Raw genomic sequence first — 15580 nt, 5'->3', positions numbered from 1 at the left:
ATAATATCATAGAAGAATATCTGGAAATATTGCTGCCATGGTTTGGTAAAATCTTACTTGCATTTTGCTTTTGTATCAAATGTTATCTGTACCCCCCTCCCCCCAACTTGTCTGAATTGTATTTGAAGGTAATCTATTAATCAGAGTGTGTCATTCTGCTCCTATGTATTGTTTTTACATTCAAATCAGAAGTTCATATATCAAACATAATAAACGTTACATGAACACTGGTTAAACAAATTAGCAGATGCTGCAACTAATATTATTCACACTTTTTAGTACTTCACCACTGGGTAAATGAATTATTGAAATAAGAGACTAGTGGCATACTCCGTCCATCAGGATCATCTACTCGGAGGTATCTGGGGAACATTTCCACATGGCACAATTAGAAAGAGCAGGGTTTTTGTGATTTGGTAATTTATTTATTTTTTCACACTTCCCCATCTTAATGCCATTCTTATGACCATGTGAAAAAAAAAGTGCTCTTTCTCTGTCAACTTTGGGTCACTACACATATATACTTAACAATTTTCCTGTCTCATATATCACTCTTCAGTTAGATACAGAGTAAAATGATACCAATACAACTATCCCATATAGTAATAGTACTTAATGTACACAATAATAAAATATATACAATGAAATACATACAAACTTTAAATAGTCACTGGCATGAGCAGTGTTGATTCTGTCTCTTATTCTCAGGGTCATACTTTTTTTCTCCTTTTTTTATATATATATATATATATATATATATATATATATATATATATATATATATATATATATATATATATAAAAAAGACATGGACTAGACCTGAAAATTGAAAGTGAACATAAATAAATAATTACCTAGAAACAATGAAAGGCTTAGATAAATACAACCACAAGATGGCAATGTTTGACCACTTATATGTCTAAATCCCTTGGAATCGGCACGAAAATAAAAACAAAAGTGCTTTATCGCAACACAACTGAATCACCTTAAAATAACTGTTATTTGAGTGTTGCCATTATTGCATTTTGCTTGTGTTACACTCTTCAGCTAAACACTGTATTGCAGAGCTTAACATTCATTTATGAAAAGTCTGAAATACACCAAACTGAACAAATTTACTGCCTGTTTCAGCAGCACCAGAATGCAGTGCAATTTAAAAAGTGTGTTATTTCACAAATGCAGGAATACACAGACAGAATAAGAGAAAGAGAGAACATGTGCAAGACATCAACAAAAATAAATAAATCACACAACAGAACAAATTAACTGTGAGCAAGTTTAAGTGTCTCTGTTTCCCTGTGCCGGTCGATTATAGTGAGGGAAGGCGAGAGGGATGGAGGCAGGGATGATGGTGGAGGAGTCAGGGGTCCCAGTCTTTTGAGGGGATGCGGAGACACAGGTGGAGGAAGAGAAGAGAGAGGGGGCAAAACTCCCCCGAGACCCCTAGTTTTGGCCTCTAGAGGGTGTGAGCGACCACCCAGCCCTGGCTCCTTCGCCAGAGAGAAGTCCCGCTCGTTCTCATTCTCTGAGCTGCAGTCGCTCAAGTCTGTGATCTCCAGCTCAGAGTCAGACTCCGGATCCTGCTTCACACCCTTTCTCCGCTCAGAAGGGCTTTGATGGCCTCCTCCTCCATTTCCCATGCCAACTCCACCCAAACCCAATCCTAGGCCTAACCCCAAACCAAGAGCTCCACCCATTATCCCAGTGTTGGTCTCCCCTCTATCCCGGTCACCGACACCTGTACCCCCGTTCCCCGGCTCAGTCCGGCCGAGTGGCAAGTTCCCTGGGTATGGTGGGATGCAGAGTCTGGGAGGTTGACCGCCTGCAGAGCCATTTGCTCCTCCCGTTTGACCACGTTCTGCCCCGGTCGTGTCTCCGGGGGGTAAGAGCGAAGAGAAGGGGTGTGACAGCTGAGACAGGCCGGAATGGAGCGGGCTGGGATAGAAATGTGAAGAGTACAGGGAGCCTGGGGGCAATTTGGGACAGTTGTTCAGAGAAAAGGCCCCTGGGAGATAGGGGTTGAAGCCCCAGGGGTAGTCAAAAGAGGGGTTCCGTGGGTAAGGACCCAAAAGGGATGGAGGTTTGGAGTAACAAGGAGCCCCTGTGGGAGAAATTGAAAAACATGGAATGAAAACCAGTGTTAATGTTTAAGATCAGATGTTAGGGACAAGACTGAGAACAGAGAATGTGAGGCAACTCGTTCTTCGAGAGAAAACTAGAAAGCTTGTTATTGTTATGAATAATATATTCCTAAAACATCAGAAAAATGTGATGTGAAGAAAACATGTGAGAATATTATGATCCTTTATTAATTCCTGTGTTGACTTAAATTTCACTCTCTCTCTCTAAATATATGTACCCGTTATGATCTGCACTTATTTCATAAAAAAAAAATACAAAGACAGTAATATTGTGAACTATTATTAAAATATAAAATGGCTGTTTTCTATTTTAATATATTTTCAAATGTAATTTATTCCTATGTTGACTGCAGCCATTACTCCAGTCTTCAGTGCCACATGAACCTTCATAAATCATTTTAATACGCTGATTTTGTCCAAAAACATTTCATGTTATTATAAACATTAAAACAGTTTAATGTTTAAAGTCTGTGTCGAATTATTAGTAATTAATTTATTAATTTAAATAATTAATTTTCGGTTTTCTACATTATTAATATAATATTATAAGATGCAAGATCAAATGGAATGGAAATAGAAATAAGAAATCAGCCATCTTATTTTGCCCACGAATAAATTAATTAATTATCCTAATATTCTCCTAATATATATCCTAATATCCTAAAAATGTACCTATGAGATGAAATGAGAGCTTATTTCACACTAATAATATTTTACATGGTTTTCACAATGTTTTTGCATCCATTACAAACACCTTTTCTTCATAATGTCACCTATACCTCTTCCTCCATCTCTCTTTCTTTTCTTCATTCCTGTCTACTTCACTTTCTCCATTTTTTTCTTTCCCTCTCTTTTTATCTCCTCTGCCTCTCTCTGTGTTATTTGCTATGCAGGGCTAATTTGACAGTGCTAGCGTGTGTGTGTACGTATAGGGCCAGGAGTAGCTAGCAGACACATGAATATTGAATCAGTCAGGCAGGCTTCACTTGCTTATGAAAACACAGTAATGGGCGCCCACAGGCCACAAACTGAAGCCTGCACCCTCAATTAGGGCCTTCCTGCTTGGGAAGGGATTAGGACAGGGGGTACACATGGGAGGCAGAGAGGGGTAAGAAGAGGAGGAGGGTGGAACAGGACCTCAGGACAAACAAAGTTGAAGGGGTGAGGTTTATTTTGTGGGAGGGGGAGTCGCATTGACATACTCATGCCCTCATACATTCTGATACACCAGAATTTCAGTGTATGTGCAGAGCATTTGATAAGACAAAGGGGTGTGCACATGACACCAAACCACTCTCAGAGGAAGTGCTAGTGCACAAATGCAAGTGTAAAATGCAAATGGAAACTAACACTGTCATGTAAATAAAAAAAAACTACTGATAACAGTGTGAACTAATTACTTATATCTGAACTCACACTTACATACTTCACTTCACTGCTCTTAAAAAACAAAGAACCTTTACAAATTAACATTAATCCATTATTTTCTCACATATTATCACATTTGTCAAATTTGTTGTTCTGTTTCATTTATGTCTCACCTGAGCCGAGGAAAGGAAAAGTGTCCAGTCTCAGCTTGTCCCCTTCAGGCCCTGGGGCCCCTGCAGTGCGTTCAAATATAGAGGACCCTCGACCTGATTCAGGTAAACGAGGGAATAAAGACTGAAGGGCCTGGGAAAGATGGGAAAGAGAAAACACAGTGTGTCAGGATCATTTCACAGTGAAAAAGACTGAGTGAGAAGAAAGTTTAATAAATGACATTGTTTAAATGGAGTAATTTACAAAAAAATTACAATACTGATAGGATAACTAATAATCTTGTCAATTTTAACAAATGTTCAGAATTTTATAAATTAGCAACAATTTTATTTTGATGTTTATGTAGTAGTAAAAATGTTGAAGTCGTAAAAAAAATTAAATAAATGATGAACAAGTCAAGAATTCATTGCTGTAAATTCATCGGATGATAATAAGAAACCATGACATCTTTAACACCATCTTGGAAATCTTGAAATAAGAAAGTCTTGTCTTAAAGACTTCATAAGATGTCAGTCAGAGTAGGCCACAAAGAGATCCTGGGTTTAACCTCCCAAAATGTGAAACAGCTTTCGGGAGCAGATTAGAAAAGGGTGCTGGTGGATAAAGCTCAGTAAAGGAAACCTGGATGTCATCGCAGGAATCTTAGAGGATGAACGCTGTAAAGATTCTCTCTCTCTCTTTATTAGTGACATGGAGGTGATCAATAATTTGTCACTCTTCTCATCTCAGTGAGAAAAGGCACAACTGTAGTTCGAATCTACGTAATCTGGAATGCTTAACAAAACTGCATTAATTACATGCCACTGATCCGACAGCCCCATCTTCTCTTTCATTTCTCACGTCTTTCATTTTCAATCAATGGCAGTGATGAGTATGCCATCCTAGACAGAGATGAGAGGAAAGGGATAATGTCTTCTTCTGTTTTAAGGCTATAATGTCATCTGTGACATTCTCTCTACTTTCTTCTTCACCTCTGGCTCGCTCTCTTTCCTTTCTCCTCCAGTCTCCTCTAGTCAAGATGTACAGCATATACATTTTTCTCATAGAATGACCTGGGTAGATTTATGTATCCATTTATTTATTTTACGGCTAAAGTAAAGTCTGATAATTAATACAAACAATCATTTTATTACTGCATTTTACTTATTTTAACTTACCTTGTATTGCAAGTTAACCACTCTTTATTCTTTTAAACCAAATTAAATTTTAAGGTGCATATTATAAATCAATTCAGCTTTCTGAAACCTTTATTGATAAATCATATTCTCAGTCTTTTTGTATTCAATCAGAACATTTAAATTGATGCTTTGCCCCTAGTATTCAGATGATAACTATTTTAGTTAACGTTTAACATTTACCTAAGGCGAATAAAACAGAAGTGTAAAATAAATCAAATAAATACAGGAAAAAAAAGATACCTACATACTGACTGACTCTGTACAATCAATAGCCTGATCCCTCACATCAAAGCTAATACGGAGAGCCTTATACAGTATGGATAAAAAAATCCCATCAATCATTAAACACTAGCAATAGAGCTGTTATTATCACAGAGCACGTCAGCGCTTCAAGTTTTTGTCTGACTTCATTCTTCTCTTCCACCTAGCGGTTCATTCCTGTCTCTCATTATCTTGAGTTCTGTTCTGATGATATTATTCTCCTGTAAATGCACTGCACTTAATACATGCAACGTATTTATTTTATTTGTACCTCGGGCGTGACAGGGCTGCAGTCTGGTGTTGCTCCTCCTCCATTGAAGTGGTTCTGAGCCAACAGGAACGGAGAGCTGGCCATGTCCAGCAGTGGGTAATTCACCAGAACCACCTTACTGAAGTTGAACTTGTAGGTGAAGCGCTTTCCTTTAGTTTTGTGCAAAATGCGTTTATTGTAGTAGTACCTGCAGGTTGGAGAACAGAAAAAAAATGAAGAATGTGAAAGAATATTGAAGAATGTCTCAGAGTTTTTTTGTCTATACAGCGACACCCAATATTGTTGTGTTTTTCAAGCCATAGAGTTTTGGAATGACACGAGGATGAATAAATGACACAGATTTCATTTTCGGGTGAACTATCCCTTTAAAGGGGGGAAAGCCTGCCACCTCCTCCAACCCGAAACATTTTCCAGGGTCATGGCCTTTTATTCGGGAATGTCAGCCTTGTCAGCTTCCTGTTCTGCACAGTCATGACTGCTTAGATTTCCCTTAACATCACACAGCCATGTATCGCTCAGTTGGAAATCAGAGATGGATCTGTCCAGAATCTTTGTGTCTTGTCCCCTGACCATCACCCGTTCACGTTCATCACAAGTGTCCGAGCACTTTGAGGATGCTCACCTGTGCATGAGAGCGAGGCTCTTTAATCTCAGCACACTTTATGCTTGACTTCACCTTACCCGGTCCGGCAGCCTACACAAGTTGGTGTGATGCAATCTGCCGGCGCAATAATATGTAAGCTTTTATTTCATGTGGCAATTGTGCCCCTTAATTGAGCAATTAAACAAGGCTAATCAACGAGGCTAATTATGGCCTGTGCCTATTCATAACAATTAGCGACTAGCGACAGCATCTATTAAAGGGAGGTTTGGGGGAGGAGGGAGCTAAGCAGAACGATAAAAGACACGGGATGAGAAATGGATAAGCGTATTTGCATGAAAATGCGCAGAAGTACTTCACTCAGGGTTAAAGTTCAAACATTAAAAGTTTGGAAGAGTTTGGAAAGAGATCTGATATAAGTTTGTTGAGGTATGAATCAATCTTAGACTTAATTTCAAAATCCCCATCGACAAGTATTCTTTATATGAGGCTCTTGCCGAAGAACATCCAGAATCCATTTAGATGTTCAAAGATTCCACAAATTGGACTGTATTGATGTTCTTCAGAGGGAAGGCAGCACTTAAAATATCCACATACTATCAAGCATGGAGGGGCCAATGCTATTATACAGGATATTATGAGAGGAAAATATAAATGATGTTTTTCCCTCCATCAGATGCAAGATGAAAACACACACAAACACAGAAAAACAGCCGAACAGACTGTATACTCAACAAAGCACGCCATCTAGAATATGCATAATGCATGAGAGAACAATAAAAGCCAGCAATTAGGCATTAACACAGAAAACTATCCTATGAATATGAAACATGCATTCTGTGCATACCTTAGTGCTCGGCTGAGCTTGTCGTAGTTCATGTGAGGTTTGCACTTCCGAATGCCCCACAGTCTTGCCACCTCATCTGGGTCTTTGATCACAAATTCTCCATAGTCTCCCTGCCAGGCAATCACCCCGTGGTATTCCTCCTTCTGCAGCAGCTCCAGGATGAAGTGCCACAGCTGGATCTGCCTGGAGCCTGGGCTTGATTCTGGCTTATAGGCCCAGTCTGGGAAAGCGATGCCTGAGGAAAGGGAGGCGAGTAAGTGAAAGGATTTGGATAAGGCCTGTTGGTTTTGTTACTTGCTAAAAGCATTTCTGTCTGAAATAACCGATGAAACGATGGGTGTTTTGATGCTAGGGAATAGTTAGCCTGTGTTTTAAAGTATATATATATATATATATATATATATATATATATATATATATATATATATATATATATATATATATATATATATATATATATATATATATATAAGTAATTATATATGTAAGATATGCAAGAGAACTTTACATTTCTCAAAAATAATTATAAAAAAATCTTTCAATTGGTATATGTACCAGCTTATTGTTCAAAATGTAGCAACAGCTTAATGACATATAGGAGTAAAAATTGAGTATCAGTTCTAACTGAATTTGTATTTGAAATAGTTTGGCACCGCTAGCAAACTGTGAAGCTATGAATAAAAAGTGGGGATTTTAAAGCGATTATTATTGCAGGTTTCATTGTCACACCAGTAGGTGGCGACAAGAGGGTGTTTTTATTTGAAACATTCATTCATTTGTTAACAACACTGATATATTCAGCGACAAAACTACTGACTAGGGGCCTGGAAAACTGAACAAAATCACAGAATGCATTCAAAGGTAGCAAAGCATCAAGGCACCTCTGAATACAATGTTAGGTTCACCACTTGTCTTCTGATATGCCTTTCATTTGATCGATTTTTGAAGGAAGCATATGCATCCTTGTCTGCCTTTGATATCCCATAATCCTGCGCGGTTCTGTGACATTTGAGCCAAAAATAAAAATGGCATCTGAAAGCTATGGTTAGTTGTCAGTTTATATGCGAAATGTATGTTTCTGACCAACTTATTAAACTTCTGATGTTAAATCGTCAATTTCCCCAATGCACTACTTTCAAAACTGTTTTATGGTGCTTTTGTCTACTGAAAGTTTGTTTTTGGAAGGACATTTCCTCAGAACAATCGGTATGTTTGTGTTGTTAAACAACAGTACAATCCACTAAATGTACTTCTATCCCTCACAGCCTCACTTCAATTCCTGTCAAAAATTTAATATGAGTCTACCCTGACTATAGACTACTTAGTGTCTAAAATGTAAGTTGCTCAATATGAACTTCTATTTGAGTTAACTGCAGTATAATAGCATATAACACTCACAGTCATGCTGTTGGTCTTATTAGTGTGATAATTAGCTTAAATATGTATCATAGCTTTGTTTTAAAAATCAATGTAACATCTATGCATCTCTTTCTACTTGTCTTGTCATACAGAACATCTTTTTAAAAAAGAACACCTCTTTCAATGTCTCACCTGGTGTCCAGAGGGTTGGGACAGGTGGCGTGAGCAGCAGGTCACTAACACAGTTACAGTCCATACCTCCACTACACCTGCATTCACACACAAACCAACAAAATGTGAGTGTAAACCATTTGAAGTTAGAACAAAGAAGGCTAAAGGCTAATGCATAATACTTTGACTTCAACAAATATGTGTCATGGGCTTGCGGACTCATTTCACCCTCTACACACCAGTATGTCAGAACATGCTGTTATAAACCATGAGGGCATGTCATTCCAGTGGCCTCTAAAATCAATCAATGCCAGTTCATTTGAAGGGTTTCTTTAAATATGGTTGCCGAAGGCTGTCCCTTCAGCCATGCACAAGATCACTGAGCATTTTTTCTCAAAGAGCAATGTTCAAAAGACTCCATCTCATGCTAAACACAAGAGGCCCTCAAGCAATTAGTCCTTATAACTTCTCAAAGGTATTTCTTTGCACCTAAAAACATGACCTTTTGTGATAAAGTGCAAAAATGTACAATACATTCTAAAACAAATTAATTTAACAGTAGGAAATAAAAAATCCATGTTTCCACTTGATTTGCACTAAAATGGAACTTAATTTCCAACGTGAAATATTCATGTTGCAGCGAAAGGAAATAAACTCGCCATGGTGGGCATGTGTTCATACAAAATAACTTCAAAGCAGGATATCAAAAATCATTGAAGATTGCATCTTCTATCAGAACAACTGGGATCATCAGTAAAGATCCATCTCTCCATGCAGCAATTCAGTATACATGGCTAGAGAAATTCAATCTCTCCTCAGCCATCACAATTTCATAAAGGTTGTTTTACAAAGCTCGGGTGGAAGAAAGAGGAGCCGGTACAAGGGTATATTTAATGCTGGCCTCTCCTTCTCCCCCTCTCCTCTCTCACTCTATTTAATTATGCTCTGTGAATTTTGGATCTTCCCTCCAGCATTGAAATGGAACGTGAATTATTGAGGTGTGTTTGTATAAATTATTATTGCTAACTCCAGGCACTTCTCTCTCTCACACACACCCTTACCCTTTGTTGCTTTTACTCTTTGGACTGTCCACTTGCTCTCCACCATCGTAACATCTACTTCTCAACTGGCTATTTTTTTCTTGTAACATTCATCTGTCGTTATTTCTTTAGTAGAGTATCTTTTCTACTCAAAGTTAGTATGTCAATTCAGTAGCTTCAATTTCGTTAGCTTTGCAAAGGCAAAGAAATGTAGATTCAGACTTTCAAGACTTGCCTTAGCAGGACAGTCTTTTACTTTGTTATACTAGACTGTCATATTATGAATAGATATTACTTTAACAATATTTAAAGCAATAATTGAGCACAATGCAACTGGTGCAGTCAATGCCACACCTGTAAATGAATTCATTCAGATATTTTCATCCACCTTTTGTGAAATCTGTATTCAGTTCCTATCGGCCAGCCTATCCGATCAAAGCAAACCCAGCCTTACCTGCCCATGCACCTAACTGCACCCTCTCTCCCTTTCTCTCCTCTGTATGTTTTGCTCCCACTCAGTAATTTTCCGTTTGATTTAGGAGGTAATGCATTTTTTACAAATCAAAGAGGAAGCCAGGACGCCCCCCACCTCCCCATCACACCTCCCTTTCCCTCGATCTCCTTCTTTTGCCCTGCTCTTCCCCTCCAGGCCAGTGAGGAGATAAAGGAGCCCCCATCATTTCCTTGTTAGTTTTGATTTGGGCAGCACACGGCTTTCAAGTTCTCCCCATCACCCCCAGAAACATTATAACTAGCAGCCAAGGGAATACATCTTCTCACAGTCTCCTAGATATGAAGACACTGATTCAGGGAGTGCACAACCACCACACACACCAAACAAAAAACTCTGAAAAAAAGATGCACATACACATGGACAGGGCAACACAAAGTAACACCGTTCCCCAAGACAATATTCTCAAACGCACTTGTGAGAAGAATAAAACCCTTCTGTGACAGGTACATACGATCACATCAAGGTAACAAACTAACAGCAGCTCACAGTTATGTCATCTGTGAGTAGAAAAGAGGGGAATAAAATTTACACACACGTTTTACTTGATTTTAAAATTGTATAAATAATTAATTAATTATATATCTAAATATATGAATATACATATATATGTGTATACTAGGTGAATGAGAAACAATAAAAAAGTATATATCAATTAATTTTATATACAAAATAAAATTATATTTTGTAAAGCAGTTTGCATGGTTTAATATTAAATGTCATGACTGTATGTCAAATAATTTTTAATCTTTAAGTAAATCTGTTTTGTAATGGTGTGGGGATTCAAAAAATGCTAGTTTAATGCCATGGAAAAATGATTTGTGCTAATCTTATAGCACTAAGTATGAAATAATAAGTGTGCTGTTACAAACATTATTGCATTTAAACACAGGCATTGATTACTCATTCACTATGGAATAGCGATGCCCTACAGATTTAACATGTTTACCCCTGTGACTAATTACATTTAATGAAAACTGCTGATTGCACATTAACGTTTTGACAAAACCAGGCTGCTGGAAACAAGGTTGTAACACATATTGGGTGAACCAAATATAAAAATGGTACCAAAATAAAATGGTTAAAAGGTGAGGTACAGAAGTGGACTAAAGAGTGGAGGAAAAGAGACAGAACTGAGTAACAGATGGCTGACATTGTTTCTTGTTGTGAAAATGATGAACAGCAAGGTTCTGAAGCAGAGATACTGAGGGAATGTGATGAAGCTTGTCCCTCTTGCTCTCTGCTCCCAGGACATGAAACAAACCCTCTGTATCTGTGTCATCTTTCTGTTTCAGGCTGCCACTGAAAAGGACTTACTTAGCTCCCTCGTCCCGCTCTCTCGTTCTCCCCCCACCGTTCCTTCCTCTTTCCTTCTTTTACTTTCTCTCAATCTCTCGATTTCTCTTGACTCTACCCTGACAGTCTGCACAGCCTCAGGGTCAAAGAACAGAAGGACTGGCTTGTGTGTTTGTTATGAACAAGGAAAAGGGGAGAGCAGGGGAACAGAGGGGTAAGGAGAGAAATGGTCAAGACGGAGAGCTTGAAATGGGACACATCTGACACATTGTGGACGCTACCAGACAAAACTGGCAGGTCCTATGCAAACTTGTGGAAGTGAAAAATTTTCAGTCCGCTAACAAACATAATTCTACTAGACCTTCTTTGTTTACAGGATGTAGAGTTTCAGAATAACTCTTAATAATTCATAAATAGATGAGACATCATTGTCTTTCAGCTGGAGCGTGCAAAGTGAGGGGCATTTAATCACATTATTGAAAAATAATAATTTCTCTACAAAGATTTGTAGATCCCTTTTGTAATGGATTTCTCTAAATAGGATGTAATAAATTGCAGTTATTTTAGAGAACCACACTTGAACTTGGAAAACGTTGCAACACATTTTTGTTTAAACATCTGTGGCTGCTCTGTGTTTTATTGCATGGTGTCTGAAACATTTATATAATTTTCATCCGCTTGACATTAAAGTTTAGAATGTTTGCTTAAACTGCAAATCAATGTCAAAGAGTGCAATCTTCCTCATATGGACTTGTAAACTTTAAAAATGAATTTAGTGTGGCAATCAAATGTACTGTTAATTAATTAATTTAAATAACAAATATAAAACACAAAGCAGAAGTTAACAAACATAACAGTAGGCCTATGTGTCACACACAGTTGTAGCAAATATCAGCCATACATGGTCCTATTTTTTTTTACATAATTCTTATACAAAACCTTATTTAATATTTTAATATATTAAATACATTAAATATATTAAATGCATATTTATTAATCATATTAAAATTAAATTATATCTAATCAAACAACAATCTTCTGATACCACTTCTGTCATTTAACATCCCTTAATATTATTACAATCATACTGACATGAGATTACACTGCCCTTACTTCAGAATTGTTGTTGTCCTGTAAAAGCTTTATATTGTTAAATATAGAGACTTCTGTCACCCCAGGAGGGTGGTCACTGGTCTCGCGCCTAGGGGTGAATTCACCCCTGTAGCTCGTGTCTAATTGGTCGCGTCTCACCCCGTGTTACTCCACTCTCCCCAAACAGCGATCATCTTCCATAACACTCGCGAGGTTTAGATGCGAGAGCCAATAATTGAGATAATAAGGTAAAGAGAGCGTGGAAGCGGTGCCCAACATTTGCGGATGAGAAAGCCGAGGAAACTTGGTAAAAAATAGAAGACGGAACAGAACTTGCTCAACTTTAGGAGCGAGCGTGTGATATGGTATCGGTTTCTTATAGAACATCGTATTTAAGATACAAGGAAAAGAAGGAGAAAAGACGGAGAAAAGTATCAATCAATATGGTTAAATTATTCATCGTCATTAATTATCGATCGCTCTCCGTTGCCGACTAGTCCGCCTCGCGCCAGAGTTGAAAGGATGGAAAGCGCGCTTTATTAAAACCGGCTCGAGCCTCATTGTTTCATGTCCCGCGGCAAAGAAAAAGCTCGAGCTTGGTTCAGCCCGCGCCAGTGAAAAAATATACACACACATCGCCCCCCTTAAAGCTCTTTTTCTCTCCTCGCTCGCTTTCCCTCCCGACGCGCGGGAGAGCTTTGGGGAGCCTCGTACGGTGTTCACGGGGCGGCTGTGTCTCGCGTGGATCGATGTGGGATCAATGGCTCTCGCTGACTAATAGCCAGAGAGCGCCTTTGATCTCGCCGCCGAGAGATCAAAACCTGCGCGAGAGGGAAGAGAGGGGAAGAGAAAGAGAAAGAGGAAAATGCGCGGGAGAGCGAGCGGACTTTAAACTTAACACAAACACGCGCGCCGCTCGTATTCTGCAGTCGTCTTGTAAGGTGACATCACGACGTATTAAATGTTTCCTCTCCTTGAATGAGCAGGAGGCAAAGCACTGTCTTAGCAAGATAAACAGGCTAATGTGGCGGGTTATTTCAGCATATGACGCTGTTTTAGTGAGTCTATAAGCGTCTTAAGGCGGTTGTAACTCTCAAATTAAATATTTAAAAATTCATTTTAAAAATCATTTAGCATAATCTCTCAGTTTTCACTAATTTGAGACCTTTATTCGCTCAACAGGCCTATAAACTAGGGCTAAACAAGTGAGTTCTATAGCTACTCGCTTTATAACCACTAAACAAATATGTGCATTAAAGGTCTTAATTGAAATAATGTTTGTGTAACATTTTGCGCACTTAAAAAAAAAGTTTTACGCGGAAAACCAAGGCACGTTTATTCTGCTTCAAATTATTGGTGCACAAGGGAACTTGTTGGCTCTGCAAGATGTTAATTTAAAAGGTGTGGAAAGCTAATTAATAAAGAAGGGAAGTGCAGACTGCTCAAGGTCTTGAGATCGCAGCAATTTAAGTGTGCATTAAAACACCAGATGATCCTCCATTAAATCACTCTAAATAAAGCCGCAACCAGTTAGTTAGGCTAATGAATCCTGCTGTTATGCTTCTTCTGCTTCCTTTATATGTCTTTATCACGTACTGTTCTACATGACAGAAGCTAGGCCATTGCGCCACATTTCTTCCTGCTTGCGATCCCCCTCTCTTTATCCCTCCTCCCACTGGTCAGTGAGTTACTCTCTCTTTTCGCTCTCACTTCCCGAATTAACCACTCAAGAAGTCACCACCGACTCAATCAATAGCTCATACATAAACCCTGCTATAATCGCTCCACATGCCTGTCTGTCTGCCCCCTCATCCCTCGTTACCCCTTCATTCTCTCCCACACGCATTTCTTCTGTCCACCCACCCTCTATTTGTGTTGGCTTTGCAACCTGTTCTACCAATTAAACTTAATGTTCACTTTCTTATTGCTGCCATCTAATAACTTCTTGATTTTTATCCATAGGCACTGGGCAAATCTGCATTAATGTAATTACTGTGTTGCTCTGCATCAGGAAATGTATTTGATGCCTTATTTATAGTCAGTCTAAATTTTATTTTCGCTTTCTGTCTTGTGCTTTCTCCGTGTTGTGACAGACTTCACCCCTTCTTGCATTCTGATGTCTCTACACTAGGAGGTGTGTTGCACAGCTTTGACTATTTCTCAACATCATACAAATAATATTACTGCAGCAAAGACAGCAAACTTGGCAGAAAAGAGTTTTCTCAACATTTTTTTAAAGTGCTTTCTGCGGTAACACATTTCCGGAGTCAAAAATGTTATTTGATATGTCCGAATCAATCTACATTATAGCTTATTACCAAAAATCATAAGGGGATAGAAAAGTTAAAATACAAAGGAACAATTGCACTTTTTGCAGGGCATTAATATGGCAGGCAAAAGTGTGCTGACAAAGAAGTCAATCGATATTGCATGCGTCTCCTGTTAAAATGTGTAACAAAGTTATTTCGAGCTCACCGATTAATTTGTTTTTGCCAAAGCAAGTAAATATTCAAGCAAGACTCTCCCTCTCTTAAGTCCCAGCTGATCTCCTTCACACAGGCTATTCAAAAATATTAAAACACAGAAACCAACACACACACAAACACACAAGACACAGAGAGAATTGAAAGATTACACACGAACGGCCCCTGCATATTCCCTGTTCTCCAGCTTCTTTCCCTCTGTCTCGCTTTCAGACTCTTTGATTCGATGGAGCGGTTTGATCTGAGCGAGATCGAGTTTTGTAAACACATTTTTGCGATCATATAGCCATGGGCAAGGGGAGAGTAAAGCGCGTATAAATGAGGGAGAGAGAGGGAGTATGGCGAAGTGAGCAGAGATAGAGCGACGTTTAATGAGAGGCTCAAGTGGAGAGGCACACGGACGGATTCAAACTAGCGCAGAAATGCTCGAAATGTAGAGAAATCAGTCTTCCCCACCGGATAGGTTGATGAAATATAATGCAATAGTAGATGGCTGTCTCTGCTTTAAAAAAAAAAAACTTGTGTGAAAAGTGCTATATAGTATCTAAATCAACATTTCCCCACGGAGAAAGAGAGAGAGAACAATTCTGTAAAAGAGACATAGCAATCACAAGCCAGGACAGACACAAACGCATTAAGGTGGGAGCAAATAAAGAGAAAACTGTGGCGAAAAACGAATTCGGTGCGAGCTAAACTAATAAATGTACGAGGGCCTATTCTTTTCTCTTGTTGCTTTTCTCCAGATCGGCGTCGCGAGCTGCTAATTCGTTTAAGTTCGATTGCTGGCGC

At 38.7% G+C, this 15580-nt stretch overlaps 1 protein-coding gene across 1 annotated transcript in view; it reads right to left on the bottom strand.

Annotated features, from left to right (window-relative positions):
* Positions 1 to 815: 815 nt before the first annotated feature.
* LOC128030644 (ETS domain-containing transcription factor ERF-like) overlaps positions 816 to 15580 on the bottom strand; it is a 32364-nt gene continuing 17599 nt past the window's right edge. Inside the window, exons 3-7 of the mRNA XM_052618440.1 lie at positions 8391 to 8467; positions 6840 to 7074; positions 5392 to 5578; positions 3684 to 3813; positions 816 to 2102 (exon numbers count right to left, since the gene is read on the bottom strand). Coding sequence (XP_052474400.1) covers positions 1264 to 2102; positions 3684 to 3813; positions 5392 to 5578; positions 6840 to 7074; positions 8391 to 8454 — 1455 coding nt within the window. The 5' untranslated portion in view covers positions 8455 to 8467 and the 3' untranslated portion in view covers positions 816 to 1263. The remainder of the gene's footprint in view (positions 2103 to 3683; positions 3814 to 5391; positions 5579 to 6839; positions 7075 to 8390; positions 8468 to 15580) is intronic.

The sequence above is a fragment of the Carassius gibelio genome, chromosome A16 (genome assembly GCF_023724105.1).
Source record: "Carassius gibelio isolate Cgi1373 ecotype wild population from Czech Republic chromosome A16, carGib1.2-hapl.c, whole genome shotgun sequence".
Lineage (NCBI taxonomy): Eukaryota > Metazoa > Chordata > Actinopteri > Cypriniformes > Cyprinidae > Carassius > Carassius gibelio.
The sequence above is the reverse complement of the archived record's forward strand: the minus strand, read 5'-3'. Positions and strand labels throughout refer to the sequence as shown.